Raw genomic sequence first — 23,463 nt, forward strand, 5'->3', positions numbered from 1 at the left:
CCTATATCCTTCTACAATGTGTTAAATCTTTTTCCACTTATACAGCAAGAATGGTCTAGTTAGTTTCTAAAAAGAACATGACGGAGCCCGACTTTGCAAAATCAATGACAAAAATAATATACTAAGTGTAGTTAACAAAGAGTAAATGGTACTACTTCTGACAACTGTAGGAAAGTGCCCTTTTTGGTATTGTTACCCCCAACTTTTTGCCTGGTAGTGTAAGCAATTTTGACAGAATCCATTGGGCTCCTGCTATCCAGGCCCTAATGCCATTTCGCTTTCCCTAAAACGGTGCACTTGATCCCAACTGACAATACCTTTAGTACCCCTTGCAAGTCCTAGTAAATGGTACCCCTGCTGTCCTAGGTACCTAGGACAGCAAGGCTAAAGAGGGGCCTAAGGGCTGCATCATGTACTGTACCACCCTAAGGGACCTCTTAGCACAGTCATGCGAACTGCTACTGCAAGCTGCCTGACAGGGTGCAGAGATGTGTGAAGACAACACACCGCCTATGTGCCATGCCTATATACACTGCATACAGTATAGGGAAGTCACACCTACAGCAGCATCACCGCCCTAGGGTACGATGCACTATAAAACCTGGGTAGGCATATCTGCATGTGCAGATATGCCCCTGTGATGTCCAAGTTGATTCATAGATATTGCAAATGAACAGGAAAGCAATTTTAAGTGCATGTGCTGGAAACTGGTAAATAAGTGCTCCCCAGATACATAATGGCTTCACTGAAACTAGTGATTGATTTTATCTATCCATGTACTGATGGAGCAAGGTTTCGCAAATAAGCAACCTGCTCGGATATAATCCTATAATATAACCACTTAATAAATTATTAATAACATTCGTAATACTAATTTTACACAACATTTTACACTTTCTAGAAAAGGGGGAAGCTTGCTACCAGTAACCAGAGTGCAATTAAAGATGGCTGCTAACGCTGGAAATTAGACTGCCCAAGCGTCAGCTGCATGACGACTTAACGCTTGGAGGGAAAAATCTGCTTCTGCACAATAGCATCTAATATGGCCGCTTGAGAACTCACGTGCTAAGAATCTGCTTTGCTGAAACTAAACTGTATAATATACTAAGTGCTAATGCATAAATAGTCTTTATAAGTAAATGGGACTAGAGTAGAGATAGGTGGTATACAGTGAAATCATTTTATTTGAATCTAATACTTTGTCTTTGACCTCTATTAGTTCGTATTTGGGATTTAAGAGAGCTAAGGGCCGACACCCACAAGAGACCATGAGTGGAAGAGACAACTCTGGAGCCATGAGCTCAAGTATTGGGACCCGGCCAAGGACACTCTTTCTACATGTCCTGGGAACCAGCTGAACATCCTGAAGACTCAATGGACAACTGTAGAAAACTGTATACATTGTTAATGTATTATTAACATGGGTGGGAAATAAATATTGGGAGAAACACATTAAAGGGCAGGAATATAAGACAATGCTCTTAAGAAAAGTATTAAACTTAGCATGGTTTGATGATCATCTCCTCATCTTCTCCAATCAGAATTAGGAGTTTCAAAAGGTTGAAACATTTAGGGGTGGAAAATGCCATTAAAAAAGGTATAATTGGGGTAGTTAGATTAGTTACTGCAGTCGCTGCCAGAACACAGATGGAGATGCTGTCCGAAATACCTAAAGAAGCAGATTTAGAAATGTTTCAAGCAAAAAGAATTAGAAAGAAGAATGCGGAAGAATCAAGGAGGAAATTAGCATCAGAGAGGGGTGAGACGCAGGCTCTGTAATCTGTGTATTGTGTCAATGCGCCTTTTCTCTCCAGCCTCTCTTCCAGAGGTACTGGTCATTGAAAATTATAGTTTAATTTCGATAAATCGAAACTTACCTCTTCAGAATGAAGGAGTTAACACTGTAATTTGTCTTTGATTCTCATGGTAAAATTCAGATAAACCTTTAAACCTTATTAGAGTCTGTGGTTATTTAATGAGCAGAACAGGTAAACGCTTCATTGTCATAATTACCAAATAAAAACTAAAATAGATCCATTTGTACAGAAAAGGGCTTAGTATTGAATAGGCTGAAGACTGAGAGGCAAATGGACATATAGAAATAGCCCTCAAATTGATCCCCAGCAGGGTTCATCGACCAGATCATGAGTGAGTTTGGTTCATGGGCCCAAATGAGTATTTAGTGAATATTGTCCCCAGGTTCTGATAATTAAGTTCTCCCCAGATACATGATGGCTTCACTAAAACTAGCGATTGATTTTATCAGTCCATGTACCCAGAGGGCACCTTAGAGGTGCCCCATAAAACCTACCTACTAGCTCTTTGGCGGGCTGGTGTGGACCAGTCTGCCACCACACACTATTGCAGACCCACTGCAGGCGAGAGCCTGCGCTCTGAGGAAACAATGCTTGCTTCGGATGGAGGTGTTAGCCATCCTGCTTTGAGGAAGTGACAAGTAATCAGCATATCAAGGCAGGAGGTTTCAAAGGCCTCTGCCACCTTTGATGTGTGATCCAAGGCTTCCCCAGACAGAGAAAATGCCACCCTCTGCCCAGGGCCCATTTGGCACCAGGACAGGCAGGAAAACTGGCTAAGTCAGGAGGCATCAGTTCCACATCTAAGTTGGGCTACCTGATGTGATCACAAAACATAGAACTTCAAAAACTTTTTTTTGTGAAATTAGGCTGACTGAGTCTGGGTTATGCACACTTCCTACAGAAGTGGTCATAAAGGGGATGTAGTTGCCCTAAAGGTAAGTAGCCCATTGGCTACTACCAGTCACTCCCCTTAACACCCCTAAATTCAGTATTTAGGAGGCAAGCCTGATGCCAGGAACGTAGATTTAATGGATCCAGAAGAATAGAACAGAGAAGAGCCACGAGACAGCGAGAACTGAAGACTGCTGTGGACTTTTGGCTGCCTGCACTAGTCATGACAACTGTGACTTAGGGACAAGTCAAGCAGCTGAGCAACTACCAAAAACACTGATAGTCTACCAGCCCTTCGCAAATTGCCAGCAATCTCCCTTGGAGCAGAGAAGCTACTCCCCTGCAGACCAGACACTGAAGGAGAGTCTGGTTTACTGTGTTGCCGCTCCCCAGCCAGCCATACGCATCATTCCCCCCGCCGCACCACCACCACCACCACCCCGGGAGAGGAACCTGCGCTCCTGAAGGTCAGATCTGTCCCTCCCACTGAGTGAGAAGACACCAGGTCCAACCGGCGCCACTCCGCACCGATTCCCAGGGTATTGGACCCCTTGCAGCAACCAAGGCCTGATTAAGTCCAGTCTGGGCTTGAACAGCACCGCCGTTGAGGGACGACAGCACCTCAGAGACCCACTTTCAGAGTGGCCCAGCGGTCCCGATTTCCGCACCCTCAACTGGAGAGACAGACAATCGCAAGGACCTAGGATGGACAGAGCCCAGCTGACATATCCCCTCTCCACTAGAGCCCCCCAGGCCTGGTACAATCAAGCATTCTGTGCCCCTTTGTTCCCAGGACCCTTGCTACTCGAGCTTCCCCCATTGGAAGCTCCCGAGCTTGTTCCCAAGGCCCCCTGCAGCCTGTTTTTAGGTGGCCCTTCCTTTCATCCACCAGCGTAGAGTGCAAAGCTACCAGCATGACCAGCACCTCTGCACTCGGACGCCCTAGGGCAGGTAATGCTTACCTGCTGGTGGTACTTTGGGACTTGGCCCCCTATGACCCCAAAGTCAAGAAAGAGACCCCCAGAAACCGACCATAGATACCTGAATGCAGCATATGCCTTTTTCCCCCCATAGGAAAGTAGTGCAACGTAAAGACGCATTTAAGTGGACAGTATTTTACAGGTAAGTAAACTGTTATTAAAAAGGTCCTTAACTGATAACATTGATAACCAGAACTTTGTTACCTAAAAATAACAACTTTTTTCTAAATTGGTCTCGGATTTATTCTTGTATGTCTTATTTATTGCCTCGGAGTACAAGAAAATGCTTAGCACTACTCTGATAAGCCTCAACTGCTTCCCTACACTAGAACATTAGTGCTATGTTATGCCTCTGTTATCCAATAAGGGTTGCCTGGACTCTTTACACACGGTGTCTTGTTTTGGTCCACTCTATAAGGAGCCAGCATCTTGCAACAAACAATTTGCCAACATCTTCGAATCAGAGCCTTCACCTGCTGGCAAGGATTTCAATCAGGGTCACAGGTTTTCCACCCTGATTGAGTAAACTGTCAACACTGCACCACTCAAAGTTCTCACTGCAGTTCTCCCAAGGCCAGTGTTCACATCCAAAAATGCCCTTTTAAAATCTACAAGCATGAAACAAGTTCAATTTGAAACCAAACGCCTATGCAGAGCACACACTTGAAAACAGCAGAATGGGGGGCGGTGGAGGGGAGGGTTTACATGTGGAAGCTCAAGTTGGCAGCAACACCAAAGCAAACAACTTAATTCTTTAAAGCCCCTGGGACGAGACATTTTGAAGTGTACTATGCAATGGAATACCACGTACCGTATAACTGTGTTTAGTGCTTCATATTCAATCACCATTGACTGAACATCTCCCCTATTAAGTACCGTTTCTAATGTAGAAAGTATATCAGGTACCTAAGGAAAAGCAAAAATGACATCAGCAACAGTAACCACAAACCTGGAAATACTCTTTGTAGGGAAATTAAACTCACCAGTTTACCAACTTCCTCTGAAGGAAAGCATTGCTTGGCAATCACCCAAAGTGCTCGTGTGCAAGTGTTTTTGTCAGGACTTTTTGTGGCAATACTGATTAACGTTGTAAGCAACTCGTGGATTTCAGTAACTGAAAAAGACAATGAGGTACACAAAGATCGAATATTGATAAAATAGGAATAGGTAACAGTGACAAAATAATTTTCAAAAAGGAGGCCTCAAGTCGTAGGCATATTTTTACTAGACTATGATGTGCCCAAGCCCGATTGGCAGAACAAAATTTGTAAAATTGGTGCCGCAATTTCAAACCTGCAGATGTAAAATATAACTTTACTCACGTCAATGAATGGAGAAGCAGTAAATCAAAATGAAAGAACCTTTCCTGGTTTACTAGCCTGAATGACCTAAAATCAGTTAAAATGCTCTACGTCGTAACAGTACAGTTCTTAAAACTATGTAGAAGAATTTCATTACAAAAAGTTAGTAGGTTATGCTATAGAGACCCACTGACCTGCAATCATGGGGTTTAGGTGTCAGCTAAAAAAAGGAACAAGTGGTCGGTTTTCAACAATAACAGGCAGAGAGACAAGCACAATAACAGGCACAGGATTTGCAGCAGCAGTAGAACTCTCTCTCTCTCTCACAAACACACACACACACACACACACACACCCTTGCAAGAACCATACATGGTTTATTTACATAGACACACAACAAATACTTGAGGTTTTTGCAGTGGGTGCCCTTTATTGACAAATAGTTTTAAGAAAGCTGTCAGTGTGGGGGTGAAGGGGGGGCAGGGTGCTCATCATTTGTTGACAACTTTATAAAGAACACCTACACACATCTGGAAACATCCGGTGTCAACTACCTGCATACAAACTACAATGGTAGTCAAGTAAAAGGAATGAACCTTCATGGAATTTCACAATTCAATAGAAAGGATGATTCAGACACTGAAAATTAAGTCTCTGCAGGCACGTCATCTAAATTGGTGTACTGAGAGAGGACTGAAATCGGATTTTGAAAGGGTGTATTGGATAGGAGGCACAGATTGATAAACATTAGCAATGCTCACCGGTGTCATTTTACATTCAAGCAAGACAGATTGGCATTGCCAATCTCTCTGGCCACTATCCCACGTCTCTACAAGACCAGAGCAGGAGGAAAGTCCTACTACAAAGCCTGGAACGACCACCTACGGCAAAGTTCCCACATTGCCCCAGTTCAGGAAGGACCCCAAGACCTGTCTCTTCGGATCATCCCAGCACTCAAAGAAAACCCCAGAGAACCTCACAGGTGAGTACTTGTGCTTTACCAACCCTGACCGATTGCCAATGCTTGTTAATATTATTCTTCAAGATTGATGCTAGATCTTTCACATTTATGCTGCAGTTTGTCTAGTGACCTATTTGGCACTAAGCTGCTACTAACTGGTGTTTAACGTGGCTCGTTGCAACGCTGCGGTCGGATCAGGGCAAATAACGGTCTACCACTAGCGAAAACTAAAATTTCAAATGGGTGGGTCAGACAAAAAGGGAGAGAAGCAAACACAGATGGACGGAGCACTGAAACCTTTCAAGTTATCACCCCCAGTCACAGATCTGGATTGAATCTATCGTTCTTTAGCTCACTTCACCACCCCAGTTCAGACAGAGCCATATGCAAATCAGTCTTGACCCTGTTGCACATGGGAACAGTGTAGCATGAACTTCCACGCCAGATCTTCCCCCGACCGGAAACTAGCATCGTGAACAGGTTTTGGGGACCACTCATCTGCCAGACTAGCTTGAATCCAGTGGCAAAGTGAGCAAGGGACCCACGTCTGGTCATATCCTGCCAACTTAGGGTGAACAAAGCAAACACCTTGCCTGGCAGTTCGGGCTGAACTGTTCCCATGGGGAGCTGGGTCAAGGCTGATTTGCATATGGCTGGGTCTAAACTAGAAGTGTGTGGGTGCAAAAAAACGGATTGATTTAAGCCACATCTGTGACGGGGGTGAATGTTTGATGAATTCAGCATGCGTGTGAGTAGGAGGCACGACTGCTGGGCTCAAACGCGACACGTTCATAGCAGCCCGTGTACCAGGACCACTACACTCCGTACCGGTGCCACAAACTGCATCAGTGCTGGCGATTAAGGAGGGGGGAGCACTTCGACACAAACTCTCCTCTCCCGTGGGCCCAACCCAAAGCACACGCCACGCTTCGTGGGCTGCAACAAGCCTGAAGTAAATAGTGTTCCAGATGCTCACTTTTTACAAAGGGGGGTCTCCGGGGCCTAAAGGCACACCAGGCAGCTCCCTTATCCTTAATCTGGGGAATACAGCGCTCACCATGTATTGATGAGCACTTTATGACAGTCCAGTCCTTTCTCCTGCTCCAGGCATGTCACCTGTAGATCCAGCAAGGGTCTTTCCTGAAGTATTTTGAATTCCTCAGTCTTCCAACAGGAGGCCAGCACACACAACCCCTTTAAAAGCAGGATACCACAGCAGGGCAAAAGCAGTCAGACCTTTCCCTCCACCACACACAGAAGCAGCAACTGCAGGCCAACCCACCCCTCACTCAGAAAAGACAGCACTCCTCACACAGTCCTTAAGCTATTCTTCTTGGCAGGGCTCTCTTGTTCATTGAAGTAATTTAAAGTCCTGTGGTTCTAGGTGTAACACTTAAGCCCCAAAATGTCATTCTCTTGATCCCAGTGCAAACTAGTCATGTCCTCCCTGGTGCAGCATGTCTACAGGGGCTGGAGACAGCATTGTGAAAAATAGACTATTCAGGTGCAAGCAAAACTACTCCCACCACTCTAAATGTAGGTCAGGTCGATTAATCCCTGCGATGAGTCACCCAGGCAAAGCAGGGCACACCTCAAACCCACCAGTTACTTTCTAGAGTAAATGCACATCCCAGCTCCTGTCAAACACCACACACTGAAAACACAAACCTACCAGAGGCACACAGAATGGTAAAGTAAGAAAAATTCTAAAAGGGGCATTTTCAAACACAGAATTTAAAAACGACCCATCACCAAAATGTGTGTTAATAAATTCTGAGTTCAGAAAGCCTAAACTTCATTTTTAGGTATCGCTTAGAGACCTGTGGTATTCAGTCTACGGGCTTTTAAACACACCCATCACTTACCATTTGTTCTTTTGTCTGCCTTTCCAAATTACTTTCTTTTCATTGGTAAATAGGATTAATTTGTCCCGCCTATGGGCTTTTTAATTCCGCCCTGGAGACTACCTATGCTACATGAATCCTCTCATTATTGCCCAATATGTTTTGCTTTAGTGCACTACTTTGTTATTTCCGCTCTCTCCCTCACCGCTTGCAGTTCACTTAATCTCCAATGCTGATCCAAGAACATCTCATGCCTCTAACAGCTTCTTTGCAGTGTGTCATTGTTCTCTGATCACGCCATGCCCTGCCCTACGCCGCTTATACAGCACTTTCCACGCCCACCTACACTATTTTTTACAGTGGCTGATAGCATATTGGAGTGCTTTACATGAGTGCAACAACTATTTTACATTTGGCATGGTGCCACAAACTACTTTTTAGACTTGACACATCAAATAGAGTGATTCGCCCAGAATCAAATGTCGAGTCGAGGTAGAGACTCGAACCCTGTTCCTTAGCTCCAAAGCCAGCAGCTCTGGCTGTTACGCCATATGGTCTGCAGTTCTCTGCAGTGCTTGTCTTAGCAGATGTAGGCCTTTTATGTTTGGTATCGAAGGAGGGCATTCGTTTTTAGCTCACACGATCGAATATTTAATTAATAATATTGTGATTTGCCCAGAATCACAGGATATTGAGCTGCTGCAGAGACTCTGACCTGGAACCCCAGCTTCAAAGACGGCAACTCTGGCTGTGACACTACATCCTCCACAGTGCGGGACTGGTGTCTACAGCTGGATGCATAGGCTCCTTATTCCGGGCAAGCCGCCCCGAGCAAGAGGTAAAAGATTCCAGGTTTCTTGCTGTGAGCAGTGTATGCAATTTCCTGTGCTGCTGTCATCCTCTTGTCAGAGTTACCTTTATCTTTTCCAGGGAAATATATTTTTGTGAAGAATGCATTTGGTCATTTTTCCCCTCTCTCTAAAATGAGATGTCAGTTTTTCATCAGGCTAACTTTCATAATTTTAGATTTTTGCAAAAAATGACAGATACCATGGTCATGTCTCCAAAGAGGCCAATGCAGAATTAACTAACTTTGCATCTCTTTTTCTCGCCACTAGGCTGTACCATCCCAGAGATGGAAATCTTGTAATCATGAGAAAAGATACTTTTACAACTCAGGAGCCCGTACTACAAGTGATGACGACTGGCAAAAACACTTCCGATAATTTTGCTGTCGCAAACAGTACCTGCATGTAGGTTCTTGCATTTCTCATGTTGACCTTCTTTCGTGTTTACTTAAGGTTTCAGTAATTTCTCACTATGCCCTGCAACTCAGGTTCAGGTGTGGACTTGGCAGCTGAGCTCAATTGGGATATGACAGCAGTGGGGGGGCAGTCTTCTGCCGGCCAGTTTTCGCCATTTTGTTTCTCCCTCTGAAGGTGGGTTGTGGTTTTTCCTGGAATTTTAGAGACAATCCTAACCCACCCCTTCCCGGTAATCTAATCTCCTAGGGTATTCACAAAGCTGCTGGCTCCTCTGGCAGCTAGATTACTTTTCAGTGGGATTCGGGTTCACCAGTACTTGAATGGAGGCAGTGGAGGCAGGATTGGATCGGTAGATTTGTTAAGTGCGACCTCCCCATCTGTGCAGGTATGTGGAAATGTGCCTTTTAATGGCCACACCGGTGCAGGGGTCTCCCTTCTCTGTCCACGGGTCAGTAGACCAACAAGTTAGGGATTGGCACTGAAGCTGGAATTCAAAATAAGTTTAGCACTCATGAGTGAGATCACGTCCATACAACACCCTCAAGTGTTCCAAGAGGTATACATTGAATACACAGACCATGGTGCTTATATACACACACTTTGTTGCAGAGTAAGCATGTAGATACAAATAGAAGGTACAGGTCTACACAGGAATAGTTACCAACAAACATGGGCAGACGGGAGATCACGTAAACAGCAACGTGGGAGGGGGGACAGAACTGTTTACAACAGCAGAAAATACTTGACAGTTACATCTTTAACCAGGTGCATTTCAGCAGCTACAACCAGGTGCATTTCAGCAGCTACAACCAGGTGCATTTCAGCAGCTACATGCCTTTGCTCAGCACATAACTTCTTCTGTACTGTGCCAAAGCAATGTAACTAAAGCAGAAGACTCAAGCAGAATAGAATAGAAGTGCAAGCAACAGTGAAGACGGAAGAATTACATAGCTAACAAAATGGATGCCACAACCAAAATGACTTTAGCTTACGCTCACTGAAATTATTTCAGATTTCCACAGGTATAGGCCAAGTCGGCCAGCAGACCCCAAGGTAACTTTGGAGGCCCTGTACCAGGCCTTTCAGTTGATTGTTGTCTGTTCAACGTCCCTCACGGTCGTTACACCATCAAAATAGGGTTAAGCGGGGGGGGGGGAGCCCCGTGAGGTAACTATTACTTGAGTAAATTGCAACCCCCTGCGTTCGTCAGGTATTTTAACTTTGTTGTGATTTTTGGTTGCAAAGGGCTTGGTTCCAGGTTGAGCGGAGACATTTCTGGTAATTCTGCCATGCCCGACCATTGATTAGCTGCTGAAATTAGCAGTGTTGTCTGAGCTGTGTTCCTGGGCAGTCAGGGCTCTCCTCTTACAGTTATGAGTCCCAACTGGTGCCCTTATTTTACCGGAGGGCATGAGGCAACTGGCCCAGGTAAAAGACTTTGCTCGTTATAGTAACTACAAATGCAGCTGCCAAGTCCCGCCCTGTTAAAGACCCTGGTCTGCCCTAGTCGGGTCCAGTCTTACACCCACAATGAGCTCTTATCAAGGAGGCAAGTGTGTAAATAATATGGGGGGGCGTGGCAGACAGCAGAGCATGGCGGCTGTGTTAGTGGAGCTCCGGACCCGGGCTCTCCCACATCCTGTTCAACTCTGCCTAACGCTGCTCTGTCCTGCTGAAAACGGGACGATCGCTACCTGCTGGAGTGGGGGGGGGCGCACGTTTGACCGGCCCTCGACACGATTGGCACCGACAGAGGCGGTACTGGTGCATGCGGCCTCCTCGCCGCCTGAGACTCCGGAGAGGCCCCGCTGTTGGACACTGGCTCGCGGCCTTGGGGTGACGGGGCTGGCACAGACATTGCCTGCCTTGTCTCGTGTGGCCGGCGGGGGCGGCTGACGAGGCGAAGGAGAGTGCCTGGACCTGTTCGCTCCGTGGGGACAGACTGCGACGGATGGGATCACGAGTGGCGGCCGCACTTTGTGCAACACCCCCCTGAAATCATGCGGGTTCCGGGGATGCACTGAGGCCTTCGGTGGTCGCGCTGGGGACTACATTAGGTGCCGCAGTGATTCTCCCTTCCCCCACCTGCAGAGGGACTGATTGCCTTTACCGGTTGGGCCCCCAAGAGAGCGGCGCTTACCTGGATCTGGATAGACGGTGAGACCTGCCGAATAGGCCCTAGGGCCTACACACCCTCCACGGCACCTTGGTACCCGGTGGTGGGGGCCTGCTTGCTGCTTATTTGGCTTGGTGCTGGCCCGGCTGGGGGTCGCCCGGCCAAGAGGGTCCGATAACGGGCACCCGTGCGACAGGGGCAAGCCCCATCATTGGCAAACACTGTGGAGGGTGATGGGCCGTAAGTAGTGGTGTGTGCCGGCTGTGCGTGGTGAGGGGCCAGAGGATGACGGCATATAAGCCCCTGGAAAGCCATGGTAACCTACTAGCGACGTGCTGGGGCAGTGAGTAGTGCCCACGCAGAGTGGTGATTCTGTGGACACACTAGAGTTAACCCATCCTATACCTGGCTGGAGGACACCCCTGGCCCCCTGATTGACACTTCCCGGTGCGCCCGCATATTGCTCTGGAAGGAGCACTCTCACGTAGTACACAGGACATGTGACCGCAAGAGGACGTCGGACTCCCAACACTACCGGGAGGCAATGGGCCGCAACAGAGCAAAACAGCAGGACGCCGGACCCGGTGCGGACCCCACTATGGCGCAGTTGGATCTCACTGGGGCCGCCCAATTGTATCCAGCCTACCGCAGAGCAGGAACCTGTAGACAAACTGGGCCACATCCTGCAGGAGGTAAGGGACTCAAGGAAGTCCATCGAACAACAAATAGGAGCGCTTACCATAGGCCTTACTCTGCTCAAAGCCGATCACGCAAAACTGGCGGACAAAGTGAAGGATAACGCGATGGCGCTGGCAGACATTTCCCCGAAACACGCTCAGAACAAGACGATGGTGCAGCAACAAGTCAATGGCCTACTGTCTCGAGTGGAAGATGCGGAAGGGTGGACAAGACAGAATAACATCCGCGTCATTGGCCTGCCGGAACGCTATGAAGGGCGTGACCCAGCATACATGGAGCAGTGGTTCCATGACCACATTACGTCTGAGGGGCTCTCCACCCAATTCTGTGTGGAACGTGCTCACAGGATACCCACTGGTCCACCTCAGTGTCTCCTCAAACGGCGGATGGACTGTTCGCCTGAAGCCGGTATGATGGGGCTGCTCGCGTATTGCCTCTGGCTAATGGTAGGATACCCAGATTGTTCTCTGCCAATGTATATATAAATAGCGGCGTGGAGATATGTTGCTTGTGACAAATACACTTCCTTGAGCCCGGGTTCCGTGAGGTTCGTAACTCTTATGTAATGGAGCATGACCCGCGCTCTGTAGACGGCGTTGGCGCTTCCCACCAATCGGCAAATGCTGTTGTTGCACAGGGTGTTGTTCTGTTCACTGTGTTTAGTTTTATGGTTCTGCATAGTTTCCTGCCCGGACAGAGTATTGAGGTTTCTGGGGTGGGCTGCAGTCCTTTATGCTTGAAGACCCTGGGAGCGCTTTGTACAGTCACAAATAGGTCTTGGCCCCACCGTGGGGTCGATAAACTATCCCAATGCATACACTTAGCCATTATAACATAGTAACATGGAACGTTAGGGGATTTAGATCCGTACAGAAACGTCATAGAATCCACGCCCAACTCTTGAGATGGAAGGCGCAAATAGTGTATTTTCAGGAATCCCACATGTTACAGCAGGAGGCACCAAAACTCTGCAAGAAGTGGAGGGGGCAAGTGTTTACCACTAGTTATTCGGGATATGCCAGGGGGGGGGGGGGGGGGGGGTCACGATCTGGGTCCGTCATGGGGTGCCCTTTGTGTCGCTGGAACAGCGAATAGATACACAAGGGCGTTATATATTTGTGTGTGGGTCACTGGATGGCCAAATGGTGGTGTTAGGCAGCACTTATGCGCCAAACTCTGATAAGGAACAATTCCTTACCACCCTGAACCTGGCACTGACTGGTTGGGAGGCGCATCCGTGTATTATAGGGGGAGACTACAATATGGTTATGGACATATCCTTGGACAGGTCTCACCCTCCTCTTCATGGGGCGGGCGTCACTAAATAAGCGGTGCCACTGCGTTGATGGGCGGATGGTTGGGCCCTGAGTGATGTGTGGAGGATGCGGCACCCAACCCACAAAGAATACTCTTTTTACTCTCCTGTCCACATGCTACACACTAGGATAGACGGAATCTACTGTTCAAATAGTATTGCAATGCAGGTCACGCACACTACTTACCTTGCAAAAACTTTTTCGGACCATAACCCGTTGGAGGCGACGATTACGTGGGGCAAGGTACCCTCCCCAGTGCCTACCTTGAGGTTATGGCCACAAATGCTAGAGGTCAAGGTTTTTCGTACCACCATGGCCGACACCATTACACACTATTTTCTTGAAAACAGTAACACGGCCTCCAATGGTTTAATTGAATGTGACGCCTTTAAGGCGGTGGTGCTCAGGGGGGGCCATAAGCACAACTGTGGGTGTTCGCCAGGAGATTAATAATTCCCTCAGACACTGAACGTAAAATGGATCATTTAGAACAGGAAGAGGCACGCAACAGGGAGAAACAGGGGCCGCTTCAGGAAATTCGAATTACTAGAGTCACTACGCAACAGATTATCAGCGATACACACAAAGGACCCACACTGAAGCGGATAAAGCGGGGGCGTTGTTGGCTCAAATAATAAAAAAAAGACAACCCACTGGAACTGGTGATTAGTACGATCACTACCTTAGAGGGCAACACAGCGTTCACACAACATGACATTAACACGGCATTCTACGACTACTACGCCACGCTCTACGACCAACCTGTGGACCATCTGGATACACAGTTAGATGATTTCCTAGACACACTGACATACCCACAACTGACAACGGCTGCACTCAAGGACCTTTCAGGCCCAATTACAAACACTGAAATAAAAATGGCAATCAAGGGGCTTCCCCGCAATAAAACACCTGGACTAGACGGACTACCGGCAGAATTTTATGACGCCTTTGGGGATTTACTCATCTCCCATTTGGAACCTCTTGTATAAAACGACATTTGAAAAAGGAGTATTGCCACTTACAATGGCACAGGCACCGACGATCCCACTCCAGAAACCGGGTAGGCATCCTGCTGACATGGCGGGCTACCACCCATTATCGCTCCTGGCAATGGAGTATAAAATCCTTAGTAAAGTATTAGCAAATAGACTCCTGCCATTCCTACATAACCTGATACATATAGACCAGACTGTTTTTTTGCCGGCCCGTAGCACATCTTTGAACATTAGAAGACTACATTCCCTCATGTCTGCCACCCCAACACACTTCCCGGGCACTGGTTGTGTGTCACTCGACCTTCGCCAGGCATTCGATACACTGGACTGGGGATATTTGTTCAAGGCACTAGGCAAATTTGGGCTACCAGAAGATTATCTTAAATGCTCTATTATACCACGCCCCTACGGCTCAAGTCCGCAACGGGTTGCCATATATCGGATGCTTATCCGATTTTCCGTGGGGCCAGGCAGGGGTGTCCATGATCGCCACTTATTCATACTGGCGCTGGAACCCCTGGCTATTAAACGGAAGACGGAGGTACAGAACCTGGGTATCCCGATCGGAAACACACATCTTTTTTCAGCTTACGCGGATGACATAATCCTCTATGTCAAAGATCTCTGCTCAGACTTGGCACCTTTGGCAGAGATATTCACTGTCTTTGAAACCAAATCGGGGTTGGCCATTAATCCGGCGAAATCTCACGCTTTTTTCTTTCAAGAGCAGCCACTCCCCATGGTCATTCCCTTCGGTCCGGTGGAGATACAAGAGGCCCCACAGACTTTTAAATACTTGGGAATACAGGTGTACCGGACACCCCCCGATTTAGTGGATGGCAACTTACACAAGGCAATTAGAGCCCACCGTGCTAGTACCGCCTTCTGGATCACACTGCCATTGTCAGTGATGGGTAGGATAGCCATTACTAAGATGGTGGTCCTCCCGAGACTCCTTTTATTTTACGAACTTGCCAATACTAATCCCACACCGTACTTTTAAACTTCTAAATACCTTACTGATTGATTTAATATGGGGGACCAGCAGACGGAGAATTAGCCTAAAAAAACTCCAACTTGGCACAGCTATAGAGGGGACTCTGGTTCCTGAACTTAGGGCTTACTATTCCGCCTGCCAATTGCAATGGCTCTCCTTCTGTATGTCCAGACACAACCTCCAGGAGATAGGTTATACCGAGCACGACATAGCAGCGGGAGCGTTGCACACGCTGTTTCTACAGCGCTGTAAACTTCCGTCAGCTCCCAGTCTTATTATGGACTGCACTGCAGTCCTTGAAAGCAGCTCTTCTCTACACACACACACACACACACACACACACAATCCCCTGCCTATGCTAGTAATATCCCACTACTCGGTATACCTTTGGCTGCTGGAAGTATTACACGCTGCGCTATTGCCCCTTGGTCTGACGCAGGTGTAAGCACGGTCTCGGATTTGTTCCACAAAGGTCATCTATTACACTACGATAACTTTGTTAGGACCACGGGGTGCCGGACCATCTATATATTCCGCATGCGGCAGTGACGCATTATGTGAAAACACATTGGGCCCGCTTAGGCGGGAACCGGATACTTACGAATGAGTCAAACTGTTGCATTACATGGGACGGGGCAGACACCTGGTAAAATGGCTCTACACAGGAATTCGCACACATGCTGGCATACCCCTTACCCAACTGCAAGATGCCTGGTCGGAAGACATCGGGCGGGTCCTGGGGGAGAAGGAATGAGGGAAAATCATGGAACACCCTAAGAAAGTCACTAGGGACGCAAAATTTTAATTTATCCAGGCCATGGTCCTCCACAGGGCCCATCTCACACCGCTTGGTCAAAATGTTCCCACAAACCCAACATCATTGCCCTAGATGCCATGCGGAGGGGGTGGGTATAACACATGCTGTGGTCCGGTCCCCACCAGAGGTGCTTCTGGGATTCGGTGAGGCGGCTTATTTCTACAGCGATACAGAGGGACATCGCCAATACTGTGGAGGAATGCATTTTAGGCCTACATAAGTCCCCCTCGAAGCACAAAGTGCAGTTCCGCTTTGCCAACCGGTCATTGATCCTAGCAATAAGGGCCATCACCATGCGGTGGAAATCTACGAAACCACCCCTCCTACATATGTAGCACGGAGAGGTGGTTAGATGGGGAAGTGCGGAAAGTTCCGCTTTAAGGTGTGAGGAGGCCAGAGGCCTACAAAAAACCCTGATAGCACTGGAGTGGGATACAATTCTAGAATCCTTAAAAACACAAGTGGTGGACGTGGTGGAACCCTGTTCTAACTCGTTGTAACATCCTTGGTCCCCGTGAACCTATAAGGTACACGTTACTGATAATTATGTCCGTTTTCTCTGCATTGCCCGATCCTTACACAAATTGCACTGGGCGGGATATGTATCTTTGATTACTTATGCAATGGTTGGTACTGGACTGTATACAGTAGTTGACTCCATGTAGACGGTCTCCCTTTCTTATTGCATGTGCTCTAGGACTGGAGGGTGGGAGAGGGAGGGATTTATTTGTTGGGGAAGTTTTGTTTTATTACTGCAGACCATGTCAATGTATGATGCATATACAAGCCCAACTTGGAGGACATGGATACTTTAACATTACCATGTAGGTCCTGGACTTTTTTTCCTTTACCGAATTCCACCCTTGCTCACTTTTTGGGTGCAGATCGTACTGTTATGATTACTGTTATAAGGGGGTATGGCATCCTACTTTGCAACACAAATGTAAGGTATATATGCAATTGCTACAGCCACGAGTTGTGGAACCCATTCTGTACGTCTGTGAAAGATAATATTGTGTTGTATTGTACACTACATGAAAACTGCTAATAAAACGGTTTAAAAAAAATAAATAAATAGTGTGTAAATAATACAACGGGATGTAGCAAAATGCACAGACCAAGTGGTCCCCGGTTTTGCAGAGCCGTTTACAGGGCTAGGTAATTTGAAGGGCTGAAATTGGCAGAGCATAGTAAGGCAACAACTGGGCGACAGGCCAGATAGTCAGATTAACTGTGAAGGAGGTTATGGTGCCTATGAAGTTGACACACTGTTGAATCGAGTGGGTGGACATGCAGACCCCTCTGCGAAGTGCAAGGTGCACCAGCCTACTGCCGGCCGCCTCTGTGCTACACTGAGAAGACCAGCAGCCTATTGGCTGCCCACACACTGCCGCCAAGTCACCGCTTCCTACTTTGCTCTGAGCTGCTGCTCTCATGCACCAAGCTACAGGGAGACAGTACGAAAAGGAGCAGAATGGAAAGAGTACGGAATAGAATGGACATTTCACATCGGGGAATTTGGGAGGTTCAGAAAAGATGGTCTCGGTACTGGGAGAGACTGCTGGAGCTCATCCTCTGACACCACCACCCATTCCCCGGAAGGACTACGACACTGTAGGTCCACTTATTTGCCCCACCTGGATCCTCACTATGTCTCACTTGCCATGCTTACATGCTTCTGATCAGCAAGTTGTTTTCCACTAGGCAATGGAGACAGGACTGCAGTGAACAAGCAAGACAAAAAGAGGACTTTAAATTCTGTATTTATATTGTCACATTTGCCGTGCCTCAATGACGGGTCAAATGCCAGGCTAGATCTTCTGACAATTTTTTTCTTTTCTTTTTTTTAACACAAGGTGTTGTTCTCAAACTGCTCATTTTGCAGTCAGATAAAGAAAAGTAAGGTGAATTATGTAACAATCTTGCTGGGTTACAGAAGTGTGAAAGGAAAGGCTGTAGGATATTTCTGTACAACTTTGCAAATACTAATAAATGAACTGCACACATTAAGCAACTTGAAAAACAAAATATGCACTTTTTTAAATTCTGAAGAGTGACTAAGGAAAGATGTTAGACTCATAACACTTTCTTGGTGATGCACAAATGACAAATATTCACTGAAAACAGATTTCCAAACCTTATTTGTGTGCAACATAGTTTAATCAATAAAACTGTCTGTCTAGGCAAATCTAGTGCCCATTTCAATGGAAAATGTGGTATGACAGTTTGCTATCAATTAAACGTTCATTACATCTATTAAATGTTTTTTAAAAGTCGGCTTCATATCCATTAAAGCTAGGTGGAAACAGGGAGAGAGCACACTCCTGACCTCTCAGCCGGGTCGCCCCTTCACATTCTGGTACATGCAGTTCACACGATTCAGGACAAAGTTCGTAAGTATTACACCAAGGTTGGTGCAAGCAGGTGCTTGGTACAAGGTATCTCTAGACACGAGACATGGCTTGTGTTTCAGGATAGTATCCTTCATCAGTAGAGATCAGTTTGGGGTGGCTAAGAGGCTGCCAAACAATCCAGCTTCGTTGCCTCTCGGGCGCGGAGGTGCTTCGCCTATAGCTCGTCAGCTACGGAGGCTCACGGGAGCCCAAAAACAGTAAACAGGGAGGGAGCACACTCCTCAACATTTTCTTAGAAGCGCACACGCTGGAACAAACTGCATTAACCATAATGCTCAGGGGTTAACCCGCTGGTAGGAGGAGCAGTGTGCGACCATATGGATTTCTGTTTATTAAGGCTCCCTTGAGCCGGTCGAGCTGACTAGCTCATGGTTATGCACCTGCGCGCCGCGAGAGGTATCAAGACCAGAGAACACTTTTTGGCCGCCTAAGCAGCAGCCTTATACATACGCCTATTCCCTGCTGATGAAAGGTAACGACCTAGAAACACGTGTCCAGGGATGGCCAGCACAACAGTGGATATACTCAACATTTTCTTGGAAGCGCACACGCTGGAACAAACTGCAGTAACCATAATGCTCAGGGGTAAACCCGCTGATAGGCGGAGCAGTGTGCGACCATATGGATTCTATTAAAGCTAGGTGGGTGCAAAAGTTTGTCATCTCAATCACTCTCAGACAGCCACCCCCCTTTTACTCCCTTAGTACTCTTGAAATTTCTCGCACTATTCACGTTCTGCACCCATTAACGAGAAGACTCACTGCCCCATTTTCATTACTAGACCGTAGCATATTTTAACACGCTTTTAATTGCCGTACTAATCACGGTCTACGACAGTCATCGGTCCCCTGGCATGGATGTTTTCTGCGTTAGACCTTAACAAACCGCCTTTAAGACCATGGACATGGCACCCTCTCCACTTTTAATAGTTTCGAGTCCTCACTTAACCTTTCACCTAACAAGAGATACCCCCTTCTCTCTTTTCAGGTGATCGCTCCGGCAGCACCTTAACAGATTCTTCCACCGGCTGGTGCAGAAGATCATTAAACAAGTATACTAGGTATGATCCTCCCCTTTTCGTATATGCAATTTAAAAAGAGTTAAATTGATCCAAAGTAGAGGCCGGATTCATGCCCTTACTTACCTTCTAGATTCTACTCCATGAATAAGTTTGTAGTTTGTCGGCTGCCACTCTCCCACCCTTATGGAACTACCGAAGAAAGCATATGTTCCTTTTTGTTGATTCATGTAAGCCTTATCGGGTCCTGAATGCTATAAAACCTAACCCATGACACACACTTCCTACTGAAAGCCCCCCTCCCTCTTTCACATTCACAGGCTGTCCTACTCCTCCATTGAGTCCTGATGAAGACCGGCCATAGATGCACATGAAGCTGCACTAAGATATAGGGTTCAAACGTCGACGTTCTTATATGTAGATCCGTCCACACAAGGTTGCAACATAAAGGAAATACTACATCCAGTTGTGACTATTGTATTCTAAAGTGGACATCCCTTACCGATTGTTTTGTTTATGTGTATGAATACAGGTCTTAAGTTTTATCACTTTACAGCACTTTGTCACCAGTCACGACCAATCACTAAATGTACATACAGTCTATATATGTCCCAGTGTTTTGGACAGCAACGTAGAATTTGTTGATTAACTCTTTACAAGGTTTCTACTAAATATTGACCTTCTGAACTATATACTGTGTGTGTCGTTTCATACTTCCTCACAAGGGATATGTTGATTAAAATGTATTAAGTACAGTGTTTCAAATAGATTGTGTCCTAGACAGAACCACTATTGTGGATTATACTTTCACACTCCGGTTCTGAGGGTTACTAGGTTACCCAATTATTACTAATGATGCTATAAAAGTGGGTCGGGATTCTAAAAAGTTCGTAAAGCAAGGATTTATACAATAACAATGTATACCATGATAACACTTATCAGCACCTTGCATGATGCACAGCAATGGACACTAATCGAGTAGTAATACCAATACAAAGATTAAGAAATTTAGCAGGGACCTTTATCCCCATTACAAACAGAACGTAGTATGGTCACCATACCTGGGGTCCAAATAGATCAGTAAATCAAGACTCTGTTCCGGTAGGCAAAGGAAAAAGGCTAAGTTGGAGAATCCCAGGGAATTCTCGTGATTTATTCTTGGTGACCTCACGCATCTAAATGGAGGTTATGCTTCATCATAGGGTGTGCTCCTAGTCAGGCCGGCGCTGCAATGCTCTACAGGCATCGCAAGAGTGCTCTTTATCAGATTTTTTAAATTATTTGGCCAAAATGATGGATATTTGTGAGGATGTGAAATGTGTAGGGTGGAGTGGGTGCAAAAAATTGAAAACATTCCAGTCAAGCAGAGGTGGGGTAGGTCTCTGGCGCTCTTCTGCTTTTGACCCCAAGGGGCCGGACAGATTGATTCAAAACGGTTGGAGAGTCATAGAAGGTTTTTTCCTATAGCGAAGTACCTGGCACTACACAACACTCTCTGGGTGTTTGGTAGGGATCTTCTAGGTCCTGAAGAAACGTCAAGGATACAGTGGGATCGACAGTCGTGAAACATGTCGACCTGACCGCACATACACGTTAAGTCAATCTTGGTCTTTTGAGCCTTCATGGTAGTCCCTCTTTTCATTGTTTTTAACTCTACCAAGGGAAACAACCTATTAAAACCAGTATGGCACCATTAGACAGTTTTAATTAGTTTTACACTTTATTTGCGCCCACTTCACCATACACATTTCACATCACATACCTGCATCATTACGACTAAATACTAAAAAGATCTCCAATAGAGAGCCCTTTTGTGGTGCTTGTTGACTACTGCAGCGCCGGCCCGACGAGGAGTACACCTTATGATGAAGCATAACATCCATTTGGATGTGTGAGGTCACCAAGAGATTCTCCAGCCTAGCCTTTTTCCTTCTCCTACAGGTACAGTACCTTCTTGATTTACAGATGATGTTCTAGAAGCATGGCATGGTGGCTGGACAGTTATCAGCTATCCAGCCATCCCTTTGTGTATTTAGTTCAAACGGATAAGCCTTGTCCTGAAGGGAGTGCAATTTTAGGCAATTACAGACCATACATTAGGTACTAGACACTCATTCTAAGGAATTTTCAAAGCAGAACAGATTAGCATATGAACAAAACTCGTTCACTGTTAGAAGCTTTACTGGAGGCCCATAAAAATGGATTTGAATAGTGTCTTCAGGAGGACCGAAAAGACAAAAATAGCCACAACTTGGTAAATGTAGACAGATTCCACCAAGAGCTGCACACACCAGTTGGTCAACTAACATGTAAAAGTTACGAAAAAGTTAATTGATTAATTCTTTTATGACCATTTTGCCTTAACTACTGAAATCCAATACACTATATTATAGGCACAAAGTTAATTACCCGCCAGATCACGACAATATTGTAGATGACATCTTACACTTTTCTCAGTCTGTGACAAAACAACCTGGCTTTTACATATTACTCTCATTACAAAAGTATTCACACTGGTGAAAGAAAATATGAAGACAGGCACAAACACAAAACAACAAATCTTTACCAGATAATCCAGAAGCAATTTTGGAATTAAAAACACAAAATCCCAAGGCTTGTAGTGCTGCATTGCTGATATCGGAGTTTTCACTAACAATGTGTGTCTGAAAATTAAACAAAAAAAAGCCAATGAAAATACAATTGCTTCCTTTTAAAAAATTCAAAAACAAATGATTGTTAAAAACAATAATACATTTACAAAAATATGGCTGATCAGGCAGGGCCCGTTTAGGAGCGCATGTCCGGCACTTCGATTCAGGATATCTATTCATCTATACTAGAAAGGAGGGTGTGTGCCTACTGCTGTGGTATAGGTTCACTCCAATCTGCTATTTAGATGAAGGGACATTGGACCTGTTCCTTCACATGCATCACTCACGGCTCCACTACTGATCTGCATGGACTTGTTTAAGGCCCCAACATTGCGATGCAATGTATTCTTTTCCTGTCACTAATTTAGAGTTAGAATCCATGTAATTCTGTAGTCTGGGATTACAAGAGCAGAAGTGTTCACAGGACTTGCAATGCTGTCAGAACAGGTTATAGCTTTGTCTGATTTGTGTACCTCTAAAGCACCTACTACAACAAGTGGAACAGGGATATATATGCTAGGTGCAGAAAACAATAAGTACCTGTGACAACAGTAATGCTGCAACATCTGCACCCATCACTCCTGTACTTAAGAGCACATATTGCATTTTAGGCAGTTTAGGCTGGATCATACAACAGGTTGACAATGTAAGGAAATCTTCGCATATATGAAGGCAAAAAAACAGGTTAAGGCCATGTTTTTGGGGAGACTAAGGCCTTTGTAAAAATACGTTTTCATACACTTTGTGCAGCTTCTTTGATAAAGTGTTACCAAGTTACTTAACTGCTCACTTGAAACAAGACATAAGTTCATGCACATTAGTTGTTATATTAGATACCCACGGTCCTTAGTAAATTAATAGTAAGGACAGTCTATGCGGTCGATATTTTAAGCCATTATGTGTTTGTCCCTAAATAGATGAAGGCTAAAAATAGCTCAGCCCCCTCATTTATTAGAAAGGGAGTCTGACAAGCTTTACATGCTGTGAGGTTCGCCTTTGGCCGTGCTGTTAAAAATTCATGGACCTGGACTTGTTTCACCATAGCAAATAAAGTCAGCAAAATAAACTTATTTAACTGTGGTTATTTTGAAAGGATGCTGAAATGTCCTTATGTTTTATGGCGAGAATCAGTCTTGTGATGGCTCTAACGGATATTTTCGGTGTTGTGCTGGCCTAGTTATATAAAATGACATTAACTTACTTGATAATACCATCACATTATATGATGGATTTATTAACATTTTATTCCTGCAAATGTTTTGCACGAGGCAACTAGCGAGGTTACACATTCTGTGACTACAGAGCTTTTATGCGCACTTTTTACTGTGTAGTTTGTGAGTGTGATTGATTATGGTTCATTTATTGGACCATTTCAATT

At 45.8% G+C, this 23,463-nt stretch overlaps 1 protein-coding gene across 2 annotated transcripts in view; it reads right to left on the bottom strand.

Annotated features, from left to right (window-relative positions):
- Positions 1 to 23,463, bottom strand: part of RIF1 (replication timing regulatory factor 1) — a 424,226-nt gene that overhangs the window by 360,071 nt on the left and 40,692 nt on the right. For both annotated transcript variants that reach the window (XM_086957241.1, XM_086957240.1), the window contains exons 3-5: positions 22,001 to 22,097; positions 4,672 to 4,802; positions 4,500 to 4,594 (exon numbers count right to left, since the gene is read on the bottom strand). In XM_086957241.1, coding sequence (XP_086813367.1) covers positions 4,500 to 4,594; positions 4,672 to 4,802; positions 22,001 to 22,097 — 323 coding nt within the window. The remainder of the gene's footprint in view (positions 1 to 4,499; positions 4,595 to 4,671; positions 4,803 to 22,000; positions 22,098 to 23,463) is intronic.

The sequence above is a fragment of the Lissotriton vulgaris genome, chromosome 2_1, assembly GCF_964263255.1.
Source record: "Lissotriton vulgaris chromosome 2_1, aLisVul1.2, whole genome shotgun sequence".
Taxonomy (NCBI): domain Eukaryota; kingdom Metazoa; phylum Chordata; class Amphibia; order Caudata; family Salamandridae; genus Lissotriton; species Lissotriton vulgaris.